This window comes from Lichenostomus cassidix, chromosome 18 (genome assembly GCF_008360975.1).
Source record: "Lichenostomus cassidix isolate B80296 chromosome 18, HeHo_3.0, whole genome shotgun sequence".
NCBI lineage: Eukaryota > Metazoa > Chordata > Aves > Passeriformes > Meliphagidae > Lichenostomus > Lichenostomus cassidix.
In genome coordinates, this window is record NC_139498.1 from 3,899,214 (window position 1) to 3,921,052 (window position 21,839).

At 43.5% G+C, this 21,839-nt stretch overlaps 1 protein-coding gene across 4 annotated transcripts in view; it reads right to left on the reverse strand.

Moving 5' to 3' along the window:
- Positions 1–386: 386 nt before the first annotated feature.
- RAB11FIP4 (RAB11 family interacting protein 4) overlaps positions 387–21,839 on the reverse strand; it is a 113,187-nt gene continuing 91,734 nt past the window's right edge. For 2 of the 4 annotated variants that reach the window (XM_085077578.1, XM_085077580.1), the window contains 12 exons: positions 19,351–19,574; positions 15,866–16,057; positions 14,218–14,352; positions 12,790–12,825; positions 11,811–11,910; positions 11,304–11,407; positions 10,603–10,743; positions 9,985–10,066; positions 9,583–9,720; positions 9,064–9,222; positions 8,583–8,726; positions 387–7,129 (listed from right to left, as the gene is read on the reverse strand). In XM_085077578.1, the coding sequence (XP_084933704.1) occupies positions 7,013–7,129; positions 8,583–8,726; positions 9,064–9,222; positions 9,583–9,720; positions 9,985–10,066; positions 10,603–10,743; positions 11,304–11,407; positions 11,811–11,910; positions 12,790–12,825; positions 14,218–14,352; positions 15,866–16,057; positions 19,351–19,574 (1,572 nt within the window). In that variant the 3' untranslated portion in view covers positions 387–7,012. The remainder of the gene's footprint in view (positions 7,130–8,582; positions 8,727–9,063; positions 9,223–9,582; positions 9,721–9,984; positions 10,067–10,602; positions 10,744–11,303; positions 11,408–11,810; positions 11,911–12,789; positions 12,826–14,217; positions 14,353–15,865; positions 16,058–19,350; positions 19,575–21,839) is intronic. The other 2 variants (XR_014855574.1, XM_085077579.1) reach the window with 2 other exon arrangements.

Consider the following 21,839-nt stretch of genomic DNA (forward strand, 5'->3'; position numbering starts at 1 on the left):
TCAGCATTTGCCAAAATTAGAAGAGCAAGACACCCAATTTCTCACATCTGCAAGGGGGAGATCTCCAGTCATGCAGATCCAGGATCTGTCCTTAGGAAATGCTTTCTGTCCTTAGGAAATGCCACAGAAGCCAGGGAGGGAAGAGTAGGAGAAACAAAAGCATTTTAGGAAATCTAAGATGGAGAGTCTACAAATTGGTAATGCTATTTCTCTTTCCATTTCAATAGGCAAAGTAAATCACTTGCCCAGTCCCACAAAAATAATCCCGGAATGGAAGTTAACCTGAAATGGGCAATGTGCTCAAATGAGGTTTTGGTATGGTGTCCATTTCAAGTATAAAAAGAAGCAAATTAGCTTTAATGGAAATAAAAACTATAATCGCCAAGTCAGGACTGTAACATTTAATTAAGTGTTTTATTATTTTGAATTAACTGAAGCCAACAAGTGGATAGAATTGGTCTCATAACGATACTAAAACAATAAATCTGCGGAGTGTGTGACATTGCCTTACAAGAGACCAACCATCTGACACAACATTCCTAAAAGAAGACAAAGAACTGCTAATTATGTTAAATTTCATTTGCTACGTAATTTAGACCACAACCTAGTGCTTCTAAAAAAACCTGTACAAAATGAGTATTTTTTACATCTCAGAGGCACATGAATACAAATCTGATCTATTTTATATATACACATGTACATTACAAGAAACCAGATGATCAAAGAAGTTTATATAAAAAGTGTCCGAAACCAGATGATAAAATGTGAAAATAAAATGTATCCTCACAACAGAGAATTAAAAGGCACAAGTACTAAAATATGTAACCATGCAAAAAACGTGACTAGTCTGTGCCACAGAGAAAAACAAATGGCTCTCACAACTGATTTTACAGTAACTCTCAAAATGTCTCAGTATTTAAACATTTATCAGTGCAACATTTACTGCCCTGTAACGTACTGAAGTGTTCACAGGATACGAAAGCCTTGGTTCCCCTAATGACATCCTTTCTCCAAAGCCAGAACGATTTAGCTCTGGATAAGGTAGTAAATAAAACAGGGCTGATGCTGGGTAGCGTAAGAAGATCCCTGGGTGGAGGATTGTCTGCAGCCCCCTGACCAACTGCACAGTGACTGTCTGTCCCTCAGAATAGTGCCCTGCCAGCCCTTGCCAGGGCACAGTGGCTCTGAGGGGTTTCCAGGGTGTCACCATGCCCAGAACAGTGACAGCAAAGCTGACAGCTCAGGTGTCACAGCTGCTTCACTAGCAGCACCTACATTCCAGGGGTAGGTGTCCAAACTACACTGTAGAAGCCCATGTTTGTTAATGTCTTCATTAGGTTTAAAGTTGAAGTGAAAAGTAATCTCGGTTTGACCAGGTACTACCCTCGCAGTTGTACAAAACCCCCAGACTTGAGCCAGCGAGCTGCAACCCAGGGTGCAGGAACACCACAAGCCCTGTCAGCTGGCTCCACACTGTGGCAAACTACGGTAGCGTGGCTATGCTTGCAGATTTTGTGTGCTCGCAGGCTGCTGCTGTGACCCCTGAGCTGTGCTGGCCATGCTGAGCCTCCCAGAGGGTGTCAGCAGAGCCTGCAGTGAGACATCTGTACAGAATGGAGGCACAGCCCAGGGATTCCTCACCTAGATTGCCTTCAGTTTACTCACCCTACCTGCCTGTACACCACGAGAATCAGCTACAAAGTTTTGTCATGTACATAGAGCACAACTGTTTTCATGACCACAAAATAAGGCAAGCACAGACTGGCCTGGTATAAAGACAGGACTGAAATTCTTGCCTTGGTAGCTAAAGTCACACTGAAGCCAAGAATATTGAATTGTCCCTCCCACCTGCTCAAAGCGCTGCCCCAAGGCACAGACACTTGGCAGTGGCTGGGGACAAGACCAAGAGTATAAATGTCAACAGAGCACTGAAGAAGAGTCCCAGAAAGAAACAACTCTTGCACATCAGAGCAACTCCCAGTGCATTATGCATGATGACAGGGCTCAGACCCAACACCGATTGCAATTCTCATCAAACTCTAAAGGTACATGCAGAGTTTCACTGAGTAGAAACCCACGCATGCTTCAACAGCAAACTGCTCCTAAGACCAATATTATAAATTCAAAAATACTGAGCTGCAAAGGAACAAAGTGTCAGAACTGTGGAACTATGTCCTTTAAAACCAACCAGCTGTGTTACGTCACCTGTCATGACTTCTTGACAATGTTTCTTGAGTAACAAATGACTTGACAAGAATACTAGCATTGCTACTTACACCAGGAACTGCTCAGTTGAAGTCTGAGTCAAGTTTTCACTTAAATCAGTATAAGCCAAGCCACTGATTTGGCAAGTGTTTGATCAGCTGCTACTTCCTTCCTTCCTTCCTTGGAAAAAAATCCCTCAGACCACACCATACAGTATTTGTTTTAAGAGAAAACCCCTGTATATTCACTGCCATTAAAGAATGTAAAAAAGCTTTCTTTTATTTGTAAATTCTAGTTGTTAGACTCAGCACATGTCACGGGCACTGTGATGCACAGATCACTGAGCAGTGCCTTGTGCAGCAGCCCACAATGTGTGTTTATATATCAGCTTCCAAGCCGTCATTTACAAATCAGATTAGGGAGCCTAAATACTGTAGGTCTAGATTCTCTCTGGAGAGCAATGCAGTTCTACCAAAGTGAATGGTGCATTGCTGCACTCAGACAGCAAAATATTTGTTGATACACATCTTCGAGAATTAATAATGCTGTGTTCAACTCCCTACAGAGCTGGCTGAGAAATATCTGAATTTTTCCCAAAGACCATGAAAGGAAAGCTGGCAGCAAAAGTGCACTGGATGTTGGATTTTTTTTGAATCTTGCTACATATTTGCATATTAAAAATTCCTTAAAAATAGATGCGATGGTTACAGTTCATCAATGTTTCACTTCAAAACAAGACAAATTCTCAAACAGCTTCCATCTTAAATAGAAGCTATTCAAAAAGTTGAAAAATCTCCTTTTGATGTCAAAGCAGTTTTGAATCAGCATCACTCTGAAATCAGAACTAGGCAGCAGCTGAAGGCTGAAGTCTGGTGGGAAGCAGCCAATACCAGAAAAATTTTGAGAGACTACATTTCAGGTACTCTTTAAGTGCAAGTTTTGAAAGCAGTAATTTTTCTGCAGTACCTTGTGTGGGACTAGCCTGACCAAGGGCAGCTTCTAGCCAAAAGCCAGTCTTTTTTTTTTTTTTTTTTTTTTTCCACTTTACAGAAATACCTGTAGTGGTTTGCAACAGGTTTGAGCAGAATATAATTAGCTTTTCAGAATCGAAGGTCAAATGAACCAAGGAACAGATCAAGATACAGTACCCGGGATTGTGTTTGATTTAACCAAGGGTTAAACAGAAGCATGGGTTTGACACAAGAATTGTTTACTGCATTTGTGCATTGCTAGAAGGAGATGATATCACATTTCTGTGTTTGAAGTTATTTACCCTGGGAAGGGAGGCCCTTGTTCCACCAACAGTAACACTCACAGAGGCAGGCTGTACTTCCCTGGCCAGCTTAAGAGCACAAAGAATGTTCACAGCAAAGAAATATGAAATTAATCAGAGAACAGACACCAAAACTGGTGCTTCTCTATTTGCAACATCTCCTGTCTGTTCTGCCACAGCATCTGACACTTGATCAAAATATACACTCTCTGCAATGCTGATACCAGATTACTCTTCTCCCTGCCCCAGTGAGCCATCAGGTGATCCTTTATTACCAAGTTACCTCCATGTCATAAAACATGATGACTTCTTTTCTGGGATAAAAGGGTTCTCCAGCACTTGAGTTGTGAGACAAGTCGGTCTAATCTCAGCAGTTACTCAGTCTGAGAACACAATTGCTAATTAGTATTTTTAGAGGTGGATACCTTAGAGGGAAATATATCTGCCAGTGAAATGCCTCTCCCACCTCCAACTCACATTATTTGTCAAACACAGCAAGTATCTGGATATGATTTCCACAGTAACAGATGGCACTACCACACCAAAGGCCCCACAGGAGCAGAAGGATACCTCCTTTACACAATAAAACACAGCTACAAACACCACCAACATGGTGGTAAGACATCTCTTCAAATGCAAACACTGGAGCAAGGAAGAGCTTCTGAATACTAACACAGTTGGGTACAGAGCTGAACAAGAAGTCCTGCATGTTTTAAGAAATTTTCACTGCTGGGTACCCTTGGCTAGAATATCCCTTTCAGGATTTTAGCCAGATTCAGTGCCTGTTTGTCATTACTAGTGACTATTCACCTCCTACATACAATTATCTGCACAAAAACTTGGCTATCACTATAGTCATGTCTCCTGTTCAAGTCCACATGCTTTGCTTTCAATGAAACAGTCTTCAGCATTTGCTGATGTTCCACCCGAATGGGAATGGGCTTTAGACCATTAACATTTTGAAGCCAAGACCAGTTTGCTTAAAAATAATTAGGGGAAATCATTAAGTCACTATCTAAGCTGCAACAGCTTCACTCTTATTGAAATCCACTGCGCAAGAGCAGGACAGCAGTGCAACTTCCCAAACACAGTCAGCTCCAGAAGCAGGGCTGCTGTCACCCAGCCCTACTCCTCACAGCAGGTTAGCAACAGCCCCCTGTCAGTATGGAAAAGTTCTCTGTGGCCTATAAAAAGAGTAAAGTCCCTGGCACAACCCACAGACAGCACCAGGCAGAGGGAAACACCATCACTGAAGTGCAGGTGAGGAGTCCTGCAGGCAGAAAGCACCGAGCTGGCTGAACTGTTCCTCTCCCACCTTCTGGGTGGCACATCCTGAAGAAGCAGCAGGTGGGAAAGACAGATGTGTGGAGTTTCCATGGGGTTCCACCTACTTTACACAAACAGAGCTGCTGCAATGTAATACAGGACATCTTACACCATTCCCAGGTGGCAAAGGAGTGGTCTCTATTATCCTTTCCTCCACACTACCCTAGAGCCTCAGGAACCCAGCCCTGAGACTGGTTTTGTCACTGCTTGAACCAGACTGTCCCATTTCTCCCACAGCACTGCAGACCTTTGTGCACTGGGGTGTTGTGTCCCACAGTCATTCCTCTGGTCCCTCTCCCTTTCCACTTACTTTACACCTGCCTAATGCAGATACATAGAAACAAACTGTTTTTATTTTCTTGCCTTCAAGAAAGCCTGATTTCAGTACGTCCCCTGTTTCCCATCACTCCAGTAACACATCACTGAAGGCAAGAGCACAGAGATTGCAGAAAAATATATATATATATTTACATCCATAACTGAATACAGTTCTATGTATTCAATTTCAGGAAAAATGCATCACATGTACACACCAAGATACATCAAGAGAATACTAGGGGCAAGACACTGCCAACAGCAAGAAATACACAGAAAAGCACAGTCATTGCTACTGTAACATTCTTCTGGGGAGTGTATTCAATAGAGGAAACATCTCTATGCACTGGGGAAAGCCAGATACTCGGGCCTATTTTTCTGTGCCAGTTGGTGTGACTCAAAAGTGTGAAACTTCTACTTTTTAAAAAAGTGCATGGAATAAAATTTGTTTTTAGCATTCGACTACCCAAACAATTCCATAAGCTCCTTATATAAGCTACATAATTAAAAAGGTCCTAGGCCTACAGTATAGATCCAGCTCTGGAGAACACAGGCACATGTTGAAGTCATCCCTATTTAAGGCAGCATTTAAGCATTCGCTCAACTTTAAAGCTTATGTTCTGTCCCACTGACTTCTACGAGCAGCTGCAGCACACACTTGAAGTTAAGCACCTGCACAACTGCTCATCTAAATCAGGATGTGTTCCTACTCAGAGCTTTAGATATGCACGTGTGTGCTCAGTCTGGACTGGCAACTCCTGCAAGACCAAGCTCTTTTTCTTTTTCCTGCCCTATAGGTAAAAGCCACTCCACATCAGACTGTCCTCCACCGCTGTGCCAGGAACCAGCCGTTCCTCTCCACAGCCTGCCCAAAAAATGCCATTCTCAAAGGAGTGCAGCTGGCTGGGGTGGGAAAGCAACTCAGCACGTAATGTCGAGGGCTGGTCTTCCTCCTCCCCCTGAAGTGACATATTTCATGCAAATTTTTTTTTTTTTTGTTCTGTTTCATTTTTGGTAAGAACTGGAATGTGTTCCTTCAGTGAAATCTTTAAAATCAGGGTGAGGGGAAGGGGCAGGATCCCAGAATTCATCTTAATGGCCCATGATATACCCCTGAAAATAGGGGAACAGATTTGAAAAGCTCTTCGCCTCAATGCTACAGGGACCCTGGCATAAAAAACACACATGCACACACGCTAAAGAGCAGGCTCAGAGCATCCCAAAGCAGGCTCCAAAGTGATCTTACATCAAAAACACTTTGTGCTGACAGTGGCAAACAAGTGGATGGTGATTTTTCATAAATAGCAAAAATTCTGCAGTATCTTCTTTTTCTTCCCATTTACTTTTGTGTCTTTGCCCAAAGTTTGGGTTTTGTTGTGTTTTTGTTTGTTTTTTTTTAACCTGATGTGTGGTTTAAGTATTAAAACTAAATCAAATAGGAAATTACACAGTCAGCACCAGTCAGGAACTGAACCTGGGTATGTCAATTGGTTTGTGGTACCCAAATTCCTGGAAGAACGAAGAAAAAAATTCTTGCTCCTAAAATTAGGGCCACATCCATGTGTTTCCATTGTCTTTTTTACCTTTACAACTAGAGGTAGAGTCATTTTGTCCAGTATCTAAAACAGCATGATCCAGTTATATTGTTATTACATTAATATACAGTATTCATCTCATCACAGGTATTGAAAGTGCATGGAAAAAGTCTAATCAAGCCAATTCAATGACAAATAACAGTGTACCAAACATCATAAAAACACACCCGCGCACCCACACTCACACCTAGTGTATATATATATTTATAGATTCATTTACAGTATCAGAGTGCTGCTTAGATCCAGTGGCATGTGCAGAATTATCAGGCAGTTGCTGCTTTTCCTTCTCATATTCTCTTCAATTCTTTATTTCCAAGATAGATGGATTGTGGTCCAGGATTGCCAAAATTATCTTGTCCATATACTGTCGTAATCTGTAATTTATCTCTTCCTGTTCTTTGAGTGCTTCCATGAGCTAAAACACAACATTTCCAAGTTACTCCTGAAACATTCTCAGTAGTTTATGTAATAGCATGAAATGCAGACAAGTGAGAGACCAGTGCCTGCTCAGGATCACCAGTTCCTTTTGTCACAGGTTTTCTACCTCAAGCTCCTCCCTGCATTCATATTAGAAACAACCTGTATGTTACAGTCTTTGCTATCAAGGAAGGTGGTGAACTGTTATCACCAGGGATCTTTTGGCAGGTCATTTGAAACGAATTCCCCATCTAACAGCCAATCCATCCTGCACCCACATCATGCACGAGTGCTTCATCTCAGTGCAAGAGATGTCAGAGCCCCAGATCCTCCTAAAGCTCATGTAATTTGCATGTCCATTTTCATAAGACTTCACAGAAGTGAATCTGCAGGTTCTTACCTTTGTTCTGATTATAAAAGAAAAATGGCACAATGGCAACAGTTTGTGCAGGTCTGTGAGGTTTTACTGAGTCTGGGCCACAGCTTTCAGGCACTTTCCCCTTTTAAAGAGGGAATGCTGGATATTCCTTGCATGAGCCAGAGCATTAAGATTGAGAAGGAGAAAGTGAGATTTTTCTTGACAATAGCAAAAGCCAGTTTGCCTTTACCTAATTAGAGACCAACAATTAAACAGCCCTTCTTCACAGTACTCTGGCTCAGGAAGAAATTAAGTTCTCAAGTACGCCCTTCATTTCAAGGACCTGCCCAGGAGCTAAAGCTGACAGGTCAGTCCAGTACAGACTGGGTAAAAAGTACTTTTCTGTCTCAAGACTTTTCTTGATGAAGAAATGGGAAGTTCTGTCTGGAAGAGATAGAGCATCAAGGACAAACAATTCCTTTTATCTCCTTCACCACTAACCTGTCTTCTTCCCTGGGAGCTCTTATGTATCCATTGGCTTGATCTCACAATCTGTCCTGAAGCTCAAAGGCAGCTACACCAGCTGGACTCAGCCCACATAAATATGGGTCTCCCACAACATCTTGCAAAGCATTACCAAATTACTATTTGCACGCTAGTTACTTTGTCCAAGAATTCAGCTCTGCTACAGGGAATATATAGCTCAAATATGTATCTAAGTGAGAGCTTGTTACTGAAGTAACTCAGAACTAAATCTAGAAGAGAAAGTAAAAATTAAAATAACTAGTGATGGTAATTTCACACTATCACAATACCCTGCCAGACAGAAGATGTCAAAACTGTAAAACAGTTCACTGATATTCTAATAATCCCAATTTTTTTGAGAGAGAGAAATGGGAGAGTTATATTACCAGGAGTTATATTACCCAAAACAGTGTTAGATTTAAGGCAATCTTGTAACACCCCTGAACTCCTAGCAAAGCAGAATTTTCTGCTGTTCATTTGTCAACTTCAGATGGTTCAACCTTGACAGTTAATTACATTGAAAATTGCATGTTCTTGGATGTAGTACTTGATTAGAAAAGCACATTACCTCATCTCTCGATGCAGAATCGATTTCAGCAGCCAGTGACTGGGCTTTTGTTTGCGTTGCAAAGAGGTTTTTAGCTTCATAAAGACTGAGACTTAGAATCTGTCCATTAAGATCATCATTTTGGTCGCGAAGTTTCTGATTCTCCTATTTCAGGATAAAAAGACATTGCTTTTAAGTTCTTCCTACAAGGTTTCATTAAAAAATAAGTAATATTTTAACATCACAGGTAGCTTGGATGACATATGGCAAGGCTGCAAGCTGACAGCCACTCTTACCTCCAGTGACAAGGTATCCCTGCCTGAGTTTTCCCATGGCATAATTTACATCACCAATGCAAACAAGTCCTGTACAGATGCAGCATGGCTTGTGTGAGAAGGGAGGGACAAAATCTGAAGGCAGAGTGCTTGGGCTTGCAGTTTATAGGCATTTTTCAAGGCATTCTGTGCATTTGATGTGGATCGAGAGGCCCTTCCCTGCTCACCTGCTTCAGCCGTTTTATTTCATGCTCCATTTCCACCTCTCTGGTTTTGGCATTGAATTCGCTCAGGCTGGAGGAAGAGCTTCTCCCCCGTCCAGGACGTTCACATTCCAGCTTGTACAGCTGCAAGTGCTCCAGTTCCTTCCGCAGGTCTTCGATGAGCTGTGGGCAGCAAACAGGCCTTGTCTGTGCAGCCTCCCCTGCAAACAGCCCCTCTGCACTTGGACACAAGCATGCCCTGAACCTGGCTGAGGCCACAACTGCCCTTGCAAAGACAGTATAGGAAATGTTAGGGCACACAGTTCTCAAAGAGTTGTAAACCCTTGGGGTCAGGGATTGCCACTTATAAAGTATTCCTGCAGCATTCATTGCCCTGTGGGCACTCCTACCACAGAAACAAACTCCACCAACACCTCCACTGGATGTGATAAACTCAGTTTTCATCCTGTATGCCCATTTTCAGCTGGGATTCCATGTATGTAGCATGTGATTGCCTGGCCTAACCTCCCTCTTCACACCTACCTCCTGTGTGGCTTCCCTCTCCTTGTTGAATTCCAGCCTGTTCTGCCGCAGCTTGTCCATCATCCTCTTGTACAAATCCATCTCATCCTTCAGTCGCAGACTTGTGTCTTCCAACCTGTCTGACATGCGTTGCCTCTCCTGGAACAAACAGGGAACTTCAGAACAGGCTGGCAAGTGCAGGAGACCCCCTCAGTTTCACAGCATGAATCTACAGACACAGCTGGTCATAAACTGGCTTATGTCTCAGGACGTCCCAGCCCCTAAACGTGACCAGTGCTCCAATTTTATTAATAATTTTGTCTAAGGAAGGAAAATTAAAGAAGCTGGGTCAAGCATTGTAAGAGTTTGCTCTTACACAAAATGAAACTGCTGTTAAATTGCTCAAGCAGTCAGTTTTGTTACCTCATCTAATCTCTCCGTTTGGGATTTCAGCCGTGTGACAGTGCTTTTCAGATCACCATTTTCTTCTTCCAGTTGCTGAACCCTGTGTTAATAACAAAAATCTTAAATCAAATACCTCTTCAAGAATGCAGACGTGCAAAATAGTGTGCTCTACAAAGCCATCTCACTTGCTCTTAATAGAAAGACCAAACAGGGAAAATCTTTCTAATCATAGCACTTTTTAACGTGAGCCTTTTTGATAGTCTTCAGGGCCCCAAATGCTACACTGACCCTCAGGTTTTTGTGCTTCTAACAACAGGTATCTGAAAAAAAGTAAGTTGCAAAAAACGAACGCAGGCACAAGTGTTTGCTAGAACTGGTCACAATTCCCTCCTTGAATCCACGCCAAATATTCAGCTAAGCTGTCTACATAGGCCATGTGGATTAAAGCATTAATGTAAAGCATCCTCCAAGCTTTTGGGCATTAGACATGTGACTGCAGATCCACTCTACAGGGCTGCCAACCTGCCACCATCTGTGCACTGTCTGCTGGTGAACAGCTGACATTTACAAGCAAAGTAAAAGCAAAGGAAAGAAGACCTTGTGCCCTGTTCATGGTGGCACCCAGATGTTTGTTACCTTGTATTTAGCAGTTCAATTTCGGTGCCTTTCTCTTTTTCATACTTGCTGTAAGCCTCTCTGTGTCTCTTTATCTCGTCTTCCAGGGTCTGTTCTGCTGATGTTTCTTGGTCTTTCAATAGTTCCTCTAGCTCATGAACTCTGAGGAAACCAGATTTCATTTCAGTAAAAGCTTTGCAAGTACTTAAAAATAACCGAGCGACTGCATTGCCTCTCTCTTCCCTGCTCATTCCTCTATTTCATTCTAATTCACCATATATCTTGGCATTTAACCAGTCCCAGTATTTCTCATAGTATCTAATCTTACCAATAAACACAGAATTAAATAGTATTAGTTCAACTATTATTTTTTCAGTCTCAAGCTGGGACTATGATCCAACCTTCTGCTCTTGCTACATGCACGAAAAAAACCAAACAAAACAACCAACCACCAGTGGTAACCTCTCTTACAGCAGAAGAGTTTTCTCTGTACAAGTCAGTAACATCTGTGTTAAAGACACTTGTTCTAAGCTCTCTTCTTGCTGAAAATTCAGCAAGGCAGCCCTATTCCACTTGGACTTCTCAGATGAAGCCTTATTTCATCTGTCAGCATTAAGGAAGAAGACTTGGTCATACTCTACAGGTAGAGATATTCCGTCCCCACAGCTGTGCTCTAGCTTTGCTCTGCCATGGTGAGGAGACCTGGCTCTGTGCTTTGTTACCTGTGAACCAGCTGTGTGTTCTCTTGTTTCAGTTTACTCTTCAGGTCACCATTTGTCAGGCTATCATTCTCCAGTTCTGTCACCTTCTTCTCTAGGTATGTTACCTGGAAGGGGAAGCAGAAAAAACTGAGTTTGAGTCTCTCTTCAAACACCCCTTCATTGTTCCTAATTGGCATTTAGCTACTCTACCACTTTAAGAAGGGGCACATTTCTCTGCAAAGCCAGCAGCAAAATTAAGCTCCAAAATTCTGAGTTCACCAGACCCTGCATCTGCCTTGAAGGTGATCACTGCAAATACACCGTTAAGTTCTAACACAATGCCTAGATCTGTGCTTGCACAGTTCTTGCATTACTGCCAAGAAAAGTTGTAATAGTAATGGAACATCAAGGACATTTTGAATGAGCTGTCAGACCATGGGTAATTCTGAGCAAGACCTTCATCCCCTGATGCAGAGCTCCAGCAGGATTTGGTTGGGTGCATTACGCACAGAGCACACAGATTCTCACCTTTTCAGTGATATCATTGTCACAGGAGTCTATACTGTCTCTGAACAAGTCTTCTGTGCTGCCATTACTGCTGCTGAAGTTACTGTTGTGGAAGAGCTGCCTGAAAGATCAGAAGGATAATTATTTGGCTTGATGAGGAGGGAGGACAAAGAGTCTGGCTTCGGACTTTGAACATCCGACGGTAAAATCTGTGCAACCATTTCAGTGACAATTACAACTGTTTAAACACAAGTCTTACAAGAGACTGGTAGCTAAATGAAGTCATACTGAGCACAGTCAATGACATTAGTTCTAGGGAGTGAGTTCTTTGTTGCTTTTGATAGGATCTGCCACCAGCATTAACATAGTTTAAAAAATACTTAAGTCTTATTCACACTACGCACTGAATTGTATTTGCCTTATTAGAAATTTAAAATAAGGTCACCACTGCCCATTGGTTAAGCTAGAAAATGTCATACAGTAAGAACTTCAAAAAAACAGAAAAAAGCAGTTCCCACTGCAGAACAGTGTCAGGACATGTAACACTGGAGATAATCTAAAATGTTCTTGAACCCTACAGCCCTCCCCAGCCCAGGGCTGGTTCATTCAAAGATGACAATTTTGTATGTCCTTCTTAAAGGGGTGCTATTGCTTTCCTTCACATTTTGGCAACAACAGCAGCAATGCCCACATTATGAGGGTTAAAGAACCAGCAGCTGGAATAATAGAATACCAGTATCAAGGAATACATTTGGCAGACAAGGAAGCAAAAACTATGTTTTTAACATAGCTCTTTCCAGTTCAGGGGCCTGCTCCAAGACTAGCAGGGGCTCCTATATTCTGCAACATCCCTATCCAAACACAGGCCCCTTTCCTTAAAAACTTATCTTGGCACATTTTTGCTTTTCTTAACTTATTCCTACCCTCTTCTCCCACTCCCACTTGTGAAATTGTTACGGCTGATTCCACAAATATTCATAGAAAATTTGAAGAGCCTTACCTTCCAAAAGCTGTGCTTGATATCTTCCTGTTAGGGCTACATGGATACAGAAGGAATGATGTAGGAATTAAACACTTATTTGATTCAATTTTAATTGCACAATGAAATATAATATTGACATTTTAACCAAGTCAAAAGATGGTTCTGTGAACAATATTCTTTAACAACTGAATCAAAAACTGCAGTTACTAACAACGCAAAGATGAATGAAGCCACAAATTACTGTGATCATTAATGAGTCAATTTGCCAGTACTGTTATATTTAGCAGAGATTTGTCAGTGTAAATAGAGCAAAACTAACATTAGAAACACCACAAAGGGTCACTGAGTTAGTGATGGACACTTATTCTGGATTCCCAGTTTTTAGATGATTTTATGAACAGTTAGTTTATCCTTCCCCATAATGCTTCCCAGTTCAGCACAGGAACTGATGTCTTTCCATTTTTACAGTTCCCTTGTGCAGCCAGAGACTGGTGCTATCTAAATAAAGACCCACTCTGCAAACAACAGCACTGGAACCAGATCGAAGTACCCTGCTGCATCTCTCGGTAAGAGGATGTCACATCTCTATGTGCACAGACACAGCTCTTGGTGGTCAGGCATATCCAGCCTCCCTCAGAAAATTCCCAAAGCCCTGGTTGGTCACAGTCTGGGTGCTGGCAGACTCCCTGCTAGGGCAGGAACATTGCTCATGACAAGCTCTGCAGTGAGCTCTGTCCCAAGGATTATGCCAACAGGCAGGATTCACATCCAGTTTCTAGGGGGAGCTAAAATCCCACCAAATAATTCCCTTCAAAAACTCTAGGTGATTGTTGGAAGCACTTTCCAAGTGCTCAGCACAGCTCAGGAGTGGATGGCGTGGCGGAGATAGAAATGTACGGAAAAAGCTGAAATTGAAAAGAACTCCAGAAGTAACTTCTGCCATAGGATTCATCATTTTTCCAAGTTCCCTTGAGGACACAGAAAAATCCCAAAGGAGCCAAGTACCTCTGCTGACCAGTAGCTTTAGGAGAGGTGTATGTAAGGTTATGTGCATTAGCCAAGGATCTGCAGATCCCTCCTTCCCACCTGGATAAAGCAGTAGCTAACTGTAGATTTGCACTAAGCAGCACAGCAGATCCCACTTCCTGGGGAAAATTCCTGGAAATATGACTCTCACTCTGCAATCAAAGAGCTCATTGGTTAAAATACTTGAGTTTATTAATGCTGTCTGCACCCTAAGTCAGAAAAACACTTAACAGCTAATAAAGAACAGCATTTTGGACCTAGAAGTCTAAGTCTACATTTCTTGCTGTTTTGTAAGAAAAATATACGTGTGAGATGGAATGGGATACAGGAAAGGAGAGGGCTCACTCTCCATCTCCTCCTGCTATTTGCCAGTCCCATGCCAAGTGGGCATTGCCAAAAGCAGTGCAATAGGCTGCTTACCTGTTTGCTTTCAAGTTTTTCAGCCTGGCTTCCAAATCGTTGAGGAGATTTATCTTTTTGCAGCACTGTGAGCAGTAAACATCCAGTAACTCGTTGTTATAAACATGTCTCATTTTTCGGGGGGTTTGGCCAGCACTGTTTGCAGGAAAGGAGAGATATTACTGGCTGTAGTAACCAACCACAACAGGTTTTCCTTGTGTCTGTGTGTCTGTGTGTCAGAATCACAGATGAGGGACTTGAAGAACCATCTCTAACCACAGTTCATCTAACTCAGAGCTAACTCATTTAACTCAGTCCACAGGTCTGAGCTGAGGCTTTCCAGAGGATGTGGATGTTTCTGGGTGTCAGTGGAAAGAATCAGTTTGGGTGACCAGAAGAAGAGCAAAAGGTACACGGGGTTCACTGTGATGCATGTAGTAGCAAAGGCAGCCACATGAGTACGTTCCACCTCAGCAATGTCCCACTCTCATCTTGCCCATCTTCCCACTAGAGCCTGGCATGCAACCTGAAGAGTCTTTTCCCCAAGAGAAAGGCAGGAAGATGAAAAACAGAGTGGACTGGTAAGAAGTCACACGAACCCCCTCAGATGGTAGGATGAAAGGAACCCTGGAATGAGGAGGAAGGGAGAAGTGGACACAGGTCTAAAGAGGAGATAACAGTATCTCTTGGCATGACAAAGAGAAAATAAACTCAAATAAAATAGAGAAACCATGGCATGAAGTGCACTGAGCCCCAGGAATGAGAATGGAAAGGGCTGCATAAACCTGAGGAAAGAGGGGATGAAGGACACAAGCCATCATCATGAAGGGGCAGTGGAAAGGGGTCTGGCTCTGCATGCATGACAGAGGTGGCCAGGCTGGATTGCAGAAGTGCTGGAAACAGAGGGGAGCACGTGGGGGTCTCATGCGGAACAGAAGGATGCAGTGAGCTTGTCCTGTGTTAGCAATGAAGCACAAGACCTCCATGTGCTATTGATCCAAGCAGACAAATCCTAGAGAATCTTCATGCTCAGCTCTCCCCAACCCTGCACTCCCACTCCCTTGCTCAGGGAAGGACTACAAAATCTGGACCTGCCTTGGCCACAGGAAGTAAGAGCTGCAGAGACTGAGGTCACATGCAGGAAGCAAGTGCACTGCCATGGCATTTCTAGCTCCTAACAGACAGCAGCTACTTGCTTATGGTTTCCAAGACATTCCAAGTAAATAGGATGCTTGTTTCAAATAAACCCCTGTACATGTGCAGCAGTTCCCCTCACAGACCAGTGCTAAGGATTTGTAGTATCAGAACACTAAAGGGAAACAACTCTCTTTCTCTCCACTGTATCAAGGTAGGTACATAATGCTAAGCTGGTTTCCATTGCAGCAGATCCCTTCCAGTACTAGCCCTGAACCGTGGAATTACTATGTGCAACAGAAAGAAATCTCTGCAAGCAAAACAGCCCAGTTATTTCAACAGAACCCAGCAGAGGTTATCAGAAGCACCATATTTGCTATAGCTCTTATTATTAAACGCAGTCTGTCGATTGGAGGGCAGGAAATGAACTGATAACATTTTGCTTTTAATGCGAGTCTATGTAACCAGTGTAAACTCTGGTATGGTCAGAGAAGAATAAAAATGAAAAACTGTTTGTTAATGAATAAGGAGCAACCTGGAAGATACAGATGAGCCAAGGTCAGAGTAGGCGTTGGTTCTGGTCTCATCATCAGGGCATGGGCTACTGGGAGTAAAATCCACATCATCTCCTTCCCCATAGTCTTCAAACTGTTCTTCATTACTGATCAGGGAGGCGGTGGAGTAAGTGGAGAGGTCAGATGCTGCAGAAGGGTTGTGAGGACTTGACCTGAAACAAGAGGTCAAAACATCTCGAAGGCCGATTTTGACAGCACCTCACCTCACATGGAATCTTCCACCTTTTACAGGCTGTCCCCTCTTTGAAGCTGTAACCCCCTTACTTTGGCTCAAATCCTGAAGTGCTAAATGTACCTGATGTGCAGCCAACAGAGTGCCTCCAGAGACAAGAGCCTGAGAATCTGTGAACGAGGTACCTGTGTGACAAGTTTGGATCAACACAAACCATTTCACTTTCAAGGACACACCTTTGTGATCCTCAGCCACCGTTTCCATGTGAAGTCCACATGGGGATTTCTGCTCTGAATGCAGGAACCATGCAGACAGCTCCGAAATGCATGGGATATTGAGAGGAACATGTATAAGACAGAGGCTGTCACTCTATTTCACAATCAGAGAGTTTCCCAGTAATCCTGACAAACCCTCTACCACGCCCCAGGAGTCCCAGCCACTCTCTTTGGTGTGGTCAGAAAGAAACCTCAGCTCACCACATACCAGAGAGTCACTAAAGCTACTGATGTGACCTAATGGAGGCTGGGTTCCTGCCCTTCCTTCCATCAGGACAGGAAAACTGTGTCTTTCAGAGGAGGTATGGACCACAAGAAAAGGCTGTCTATCTACCAGAAAAATACTTAAAATGATGCCAAATGGGTAGGGAATGGCAGGACCCTGTGACTTCAGAGAAAGAGGGCACATAGATCAGCAGAGCCAGGCACCACAGGAAAGTAGCTGGCAGAACAGTTTTGAGCACATAAAACCTAACAAAACAGAGCAAGGTGGCTGCAGAAGGTGCACAGGGTTCACCTGTTCAGAGTCCAGACTGCCCTGTGCAGTGCACCTGCAGAGTGCAGGTGTTCTACACAGGTTTGCTCAGCTCTCACCTTGGTGAGGCATTCAAACAGACAAGCCAGTGAATTCACATGCAAGTTCTTACAAACAAACTTCTCCCTACAGAAAACACACCTAGCAGACCTGAAATAGATGCTTCAGTTGTGAGGCCCTGGCATTGCCCAACTGTTCCCTCTGCTGCAGAATCCAAGGCCTCTGCAGTACAGACAAGGCACTGATGGAATCTGCTGGCACTTTATGCAGATTGGGTCAAGACTTCCTCTCCCTTTGCTTCAGTGCACAGTGTTTGTATCTCCAGCTCCACTAGAGCCATGGGACAGTAGCTCCCAGGTGACATTGTTTTCCAGCAGCTCAATGATATTTCCTCCTAGATTTCTTCTAAGTCTACCTTGAGCCTCTCAAATGTCCCTACAGGGAGAGTTCTCTTCCTGCAATACTCCACTTGTGAGCTGTAAACAAGAGATGCACAAGTGTTCCTTGGTGGATGGTGCAAGCATTATTTGCATATCCCTTTCCTCCAAAAGCAATTAGTAGCAGAGGAAGCCTGCCAACATTTCAGATGTATGCTCTTTTGTTTCTCCTGTTTTGATGAGATCCATTTATAACCTGCAACTCATTTATCTAATTCACATTAACAGAAATTAGGGCAAGTCAAACCTGGCACACTATTAAAGGATGAAGATAGGAATACTCACACTCGAAATAGATCAAACTTATCTAACAAGGCTCCTTGGCTGAGGGATTAGTGAGAAGCTCAGCATATCACACTAACATTTATTCATAAAGTGCTGCTGTGCATGGACATACTGTGTATTGATAAGTTTTTGGGAGATCTCACAATCCTACTGCTATTTGCATCTCAATTGTAGTTACACCAAGCCAGTTAAGGGGAGAAGCTCCTTGTAACACTTCCACCAGGACTGGAGGTCTAGGAATCACACAGTCATTTGCAAAGGAGTTGCTAAAAGCAACTGATTTTCCTCATTCTAACACTTTTTGAAGGGAACTTTCAAGTGTTTGGTGCTTTTTTGTTTGTTGGGATTCTTGTTTGTTTTTAATGGTTATCTTCTGTTCTTCAGAGCAGGATTTCAGCTGGCTGACACATCTGATACCCAACCCACCTGCTTCTTCAACAAGCAGCAAAATAACTGTCTCTAATACCCAAAGTAAATCTCTCTACTGCCTCTTATAACACAAAAGCATGAAGCTTCTCAAGTTTTTTTCCCCCACATATTTACCAAAGCTGAGGAGGTTTCAGAGGATAAACCAAGGCCTGTCAGTAGTAGCACAGTAGCTCTTGGTAGTTCCTGCCTGCCCTAGAAGGAGGGTACAGGAGGCACAGTGCCTTCCCTACCCCTTTCACAAGAGCCCGACTGGCACAGCTGGGAGGAAATACATTTCAAACACAGCATAGGAAAAAAGTACCACAAGGATGGATCTTTGGAGAACTGGGAATGGCAAGCAAAGGAGGCAAGTTTGATAAAGAGCTGATGAAAACTGCAATTAATCTTGAGAAAGTCTCCGAGGTTGCATGGGCAAATGGGAGAAGACCAGAACTCAGCTAGCTGAGAAATTCAGGAGGAGGGCAGGAATGAGGCTGCAGAGGGAGCATCCAAGGAGGCCCAGGAGAGAGAAGAAAGGCTGCCTTAGCAATGAGCAAAGCTCAAGAGGCACAAATCAAGATGACAGGCCACAAATAGGGAAGACAAGGCAGAGGCTTACAATGCAAGCCCATCTGAGCTCTGTCCTGTGGTACTGCATTAACTCAGTTCAAAGCAGGATTAAACCAAGTTTGGTCCTTTCCCCCCTCAGGCATCTTTAACCAGCAGTCCCAGGTCCACACCTGGGAAGAGTAAAGTTAGGGTTACAGAGACACTTTTGTTAACAGCAAACTATGGTTACACACGCACATGCCAAGACACCCTGTGTTAAACACAATTTACTGTTGCACAATAAAGGTTATGGAAAATTAGAAACACGAAGAATTAATTGGGTACATGAAGTTGCAAAGCAAATCAGCAGAGTCCACATCATCAGGTAACTAGATGTACAAAAGACTACAGCAGCATTCCCCATATTGAACTGCTTTGCAGGAAGTATTTAATTCCAGCATACAAAGCTTATGACACCAGAGAAGAACCTAGGTTTTGGGGAATTCTAATGCATTCTGGAAAGACCCAGCGCTGTCACTTCAACACACAACATGCGAGTCCTGCGAGTGCTCCCAGAACGTGCCAGAAGGAGCCAGGACTGAGACTATCTAAGCCACTTAGAGGACCTGGACATCCATCCCCCTTATGTTGCAAATGGATGTAAAGTTTCTAAATCCATCAGCCATCCTCAGCCTCCCTCAGCAGGGATTAATCACGTAAAGGCTCCTTCCTCCCTGGCACACGCCTTGGAACGGAGCTGCCACGGAGCAAAAGCACCACTCACTTGTCACCGGGCAGGAAGAGGCCACCCAGCAGCCCGTCCTTGTCCTCGCTGCGACAGACGTCCGAGGCCTCCGAGCTCTGGGCGCTCTCGATGGCACTGTCCATGTCAGACTCATGGTGAACCTCCTGCTGTGCCAGAGTCATCGCGTCCTCATCAGGAAACAGCTCCGACTCGCTGTAGGCACTTTCGCTGTCCAAGTAGGCACAGTCCTGGATTTCACCGCCCTGGCACAAGGAAAACTGGGAGTCAATTCAGATTATCCCTTCAGGCGGTTCAGCAGATACAGGAGAAGCAATACCCAGCTCTCTGGATGCCCTAGTAAGCAAGAGTGATACCGAATAAAAGCCAAGAAACAAGAAGCTGACCGGCTTTACAAAGCCAGTTCCTGCAAGCCAATAAAGTAGCCTGTACCTTCCAGAGGGGCTCAAGTACTGTCTCTGACTTCACAGGAGAGAAGGACACAACACCCAGCTATAATTTGCAATCAGTTTTATCCTAATTTAGTAACAAAATGCACTTGAAGTAATAAATATCTTCAAAGTTCTATAACAAAATGAGGCATCCGTTGAGAGATGGTAATACATGAGTCACGGAGAGTTAGTCCTTTGATTAATATTACAGATTTAACAAAAGCAAAACAGATAAGCATAACAGTTTACTCTGTCTTTGAGGATGGACAAAAATTTGTAAGGTGAAAAAAGAGTTGGCAGGTGTTAAATTGTTTAGGGAAAGTCTTGGTGATAATCAAAGATATATGAGAGCAGGGGGGAAAAAAAGGCAAAATTATATGTTCTTGCTTCCTAGAACCACATGTCTTGATTAAATATCAACTAAAATAAGACATCATTCTCATTACTGCAACTCTTTGCTCTTGCTGTTTGTCCTCTCCCTCCCCTTCCTGTCCCATGAATACTAAGAATAGCCAAGACAAGCTGGGTTCTGTTTGCTTGTCCCTGAGGTACAAATAAAAATTCTTAATTGAAAAAATAAAGGCTAAGATTTTCCTCTGTCCTTTGATAAGCAGCCACACAATGCTGCTTTGACAATTCTCATCCAGTGTGACACAAATAACTCAGAGCTCCAGAGGAAGTCCTGACTCAGAGCTTCACTCCAAAGCTCACCTGGAAACTCCACAGGCAGCCTGACCATTGAGCTACTGCCAGCAAGTGAAGCTTTTAAAGCTTAGTTCATTGACATGGGGATGGAGCATTCATTCAGGGATATACCTCAAGTTTAGGCACAACTATCATCCCACTCAGGAATCCCAAGGCAGTGGCACCATCACCAGCACTCCTTGCCCTCCTGGTGTTTGCTGGGACACTGACCCACTGGCACCACTTGCCACAGCTCAGCTTCAAGTCCACCCCCACAGCCTCTGGCCACTCCCCTCCTGGAGCCAAGGAGGCTCAAACCCCCTTTTGCAGAATCACTGATGTTCTGTGCTGATGACACAAATTGTCTTTTCCACTTCAAGAAGAAAAGAGTCAGGCAGAAGCTGCAGCTTTTTAAGATTTGCAGAACAGAAACTCCTGTTAGAAATGCAGATCTCACCATCCATCTCTTTCCTGAAATACCAATTGATATAACTGTGAAATCTCCTAGCATATGGAGCCTGAAGAAATTCCAAACAACCCCACCTGCTCAAACCTCATTAACTAATGAATACCCTAGCAGGAAAAGGACAGCATTGCCTGCTGTGTTTGAATCTCCAGGTACATACTCAGAGCAGACACCTGGATGCTTTTCTAGCTGAGCTTTCAAGAGGTGTTCCAGATGAACAAGTAATGTTAGTGAGACACCTGGCATTATTCAATAAGCCTCTTCCCCCTTTTCTGTGTCAGCTTTATTATGCTTGAAACTTTCCCGAGGTACTGCTCCAAGAGATGTCCCAAAGGATTTATCCTTGTTCTATGCCATGTTTATTGAATATTACGTTATTATTTATTGAAGCCACGCTGCCTCATGCAATCAAATCTATAGCTCTGAGCCACAGCCCCTCATCCCCAGGGAGGATGGTGGGGCAGGTCAGACACCAGCCCAGGAACCTGCCCTGGCCCTGCCTTAGCCCCGGGTTCTTCAGCACATCTGACTTGCACCTTGCACCCTCCCAAACCAAGCAGACAATGCCACTGTTGCTCTTTGCAAAGTACCTTGGGATCTACAAATAGCACAAGCAGTAAATCCATTTTAGTAGGTGCTGAAAAAGCAAAATTGTTAAGAGCAATTACAAGGTTTCAGAAGTACCCAGAAGTGTTTGTTTGTCTAACATTTCCCCAACTTTCCTCCCCCACTCTGAGCCTCACAGGCACAGACCTCCCATTTTCTTAACAAGTTTAATGCAATAAAGCCTGACTGCTATTATGGAATTGCACCAGCTGGTAAAAGTCTGATCCAGGAGGGAAACAGAGGGACACGGCGTCCACAGTGGATCCCTGAAGCTCCCAATTAGCACGTCTTTTTCAGAGGTCTTGGAGAAGTCTCTGCTTAAG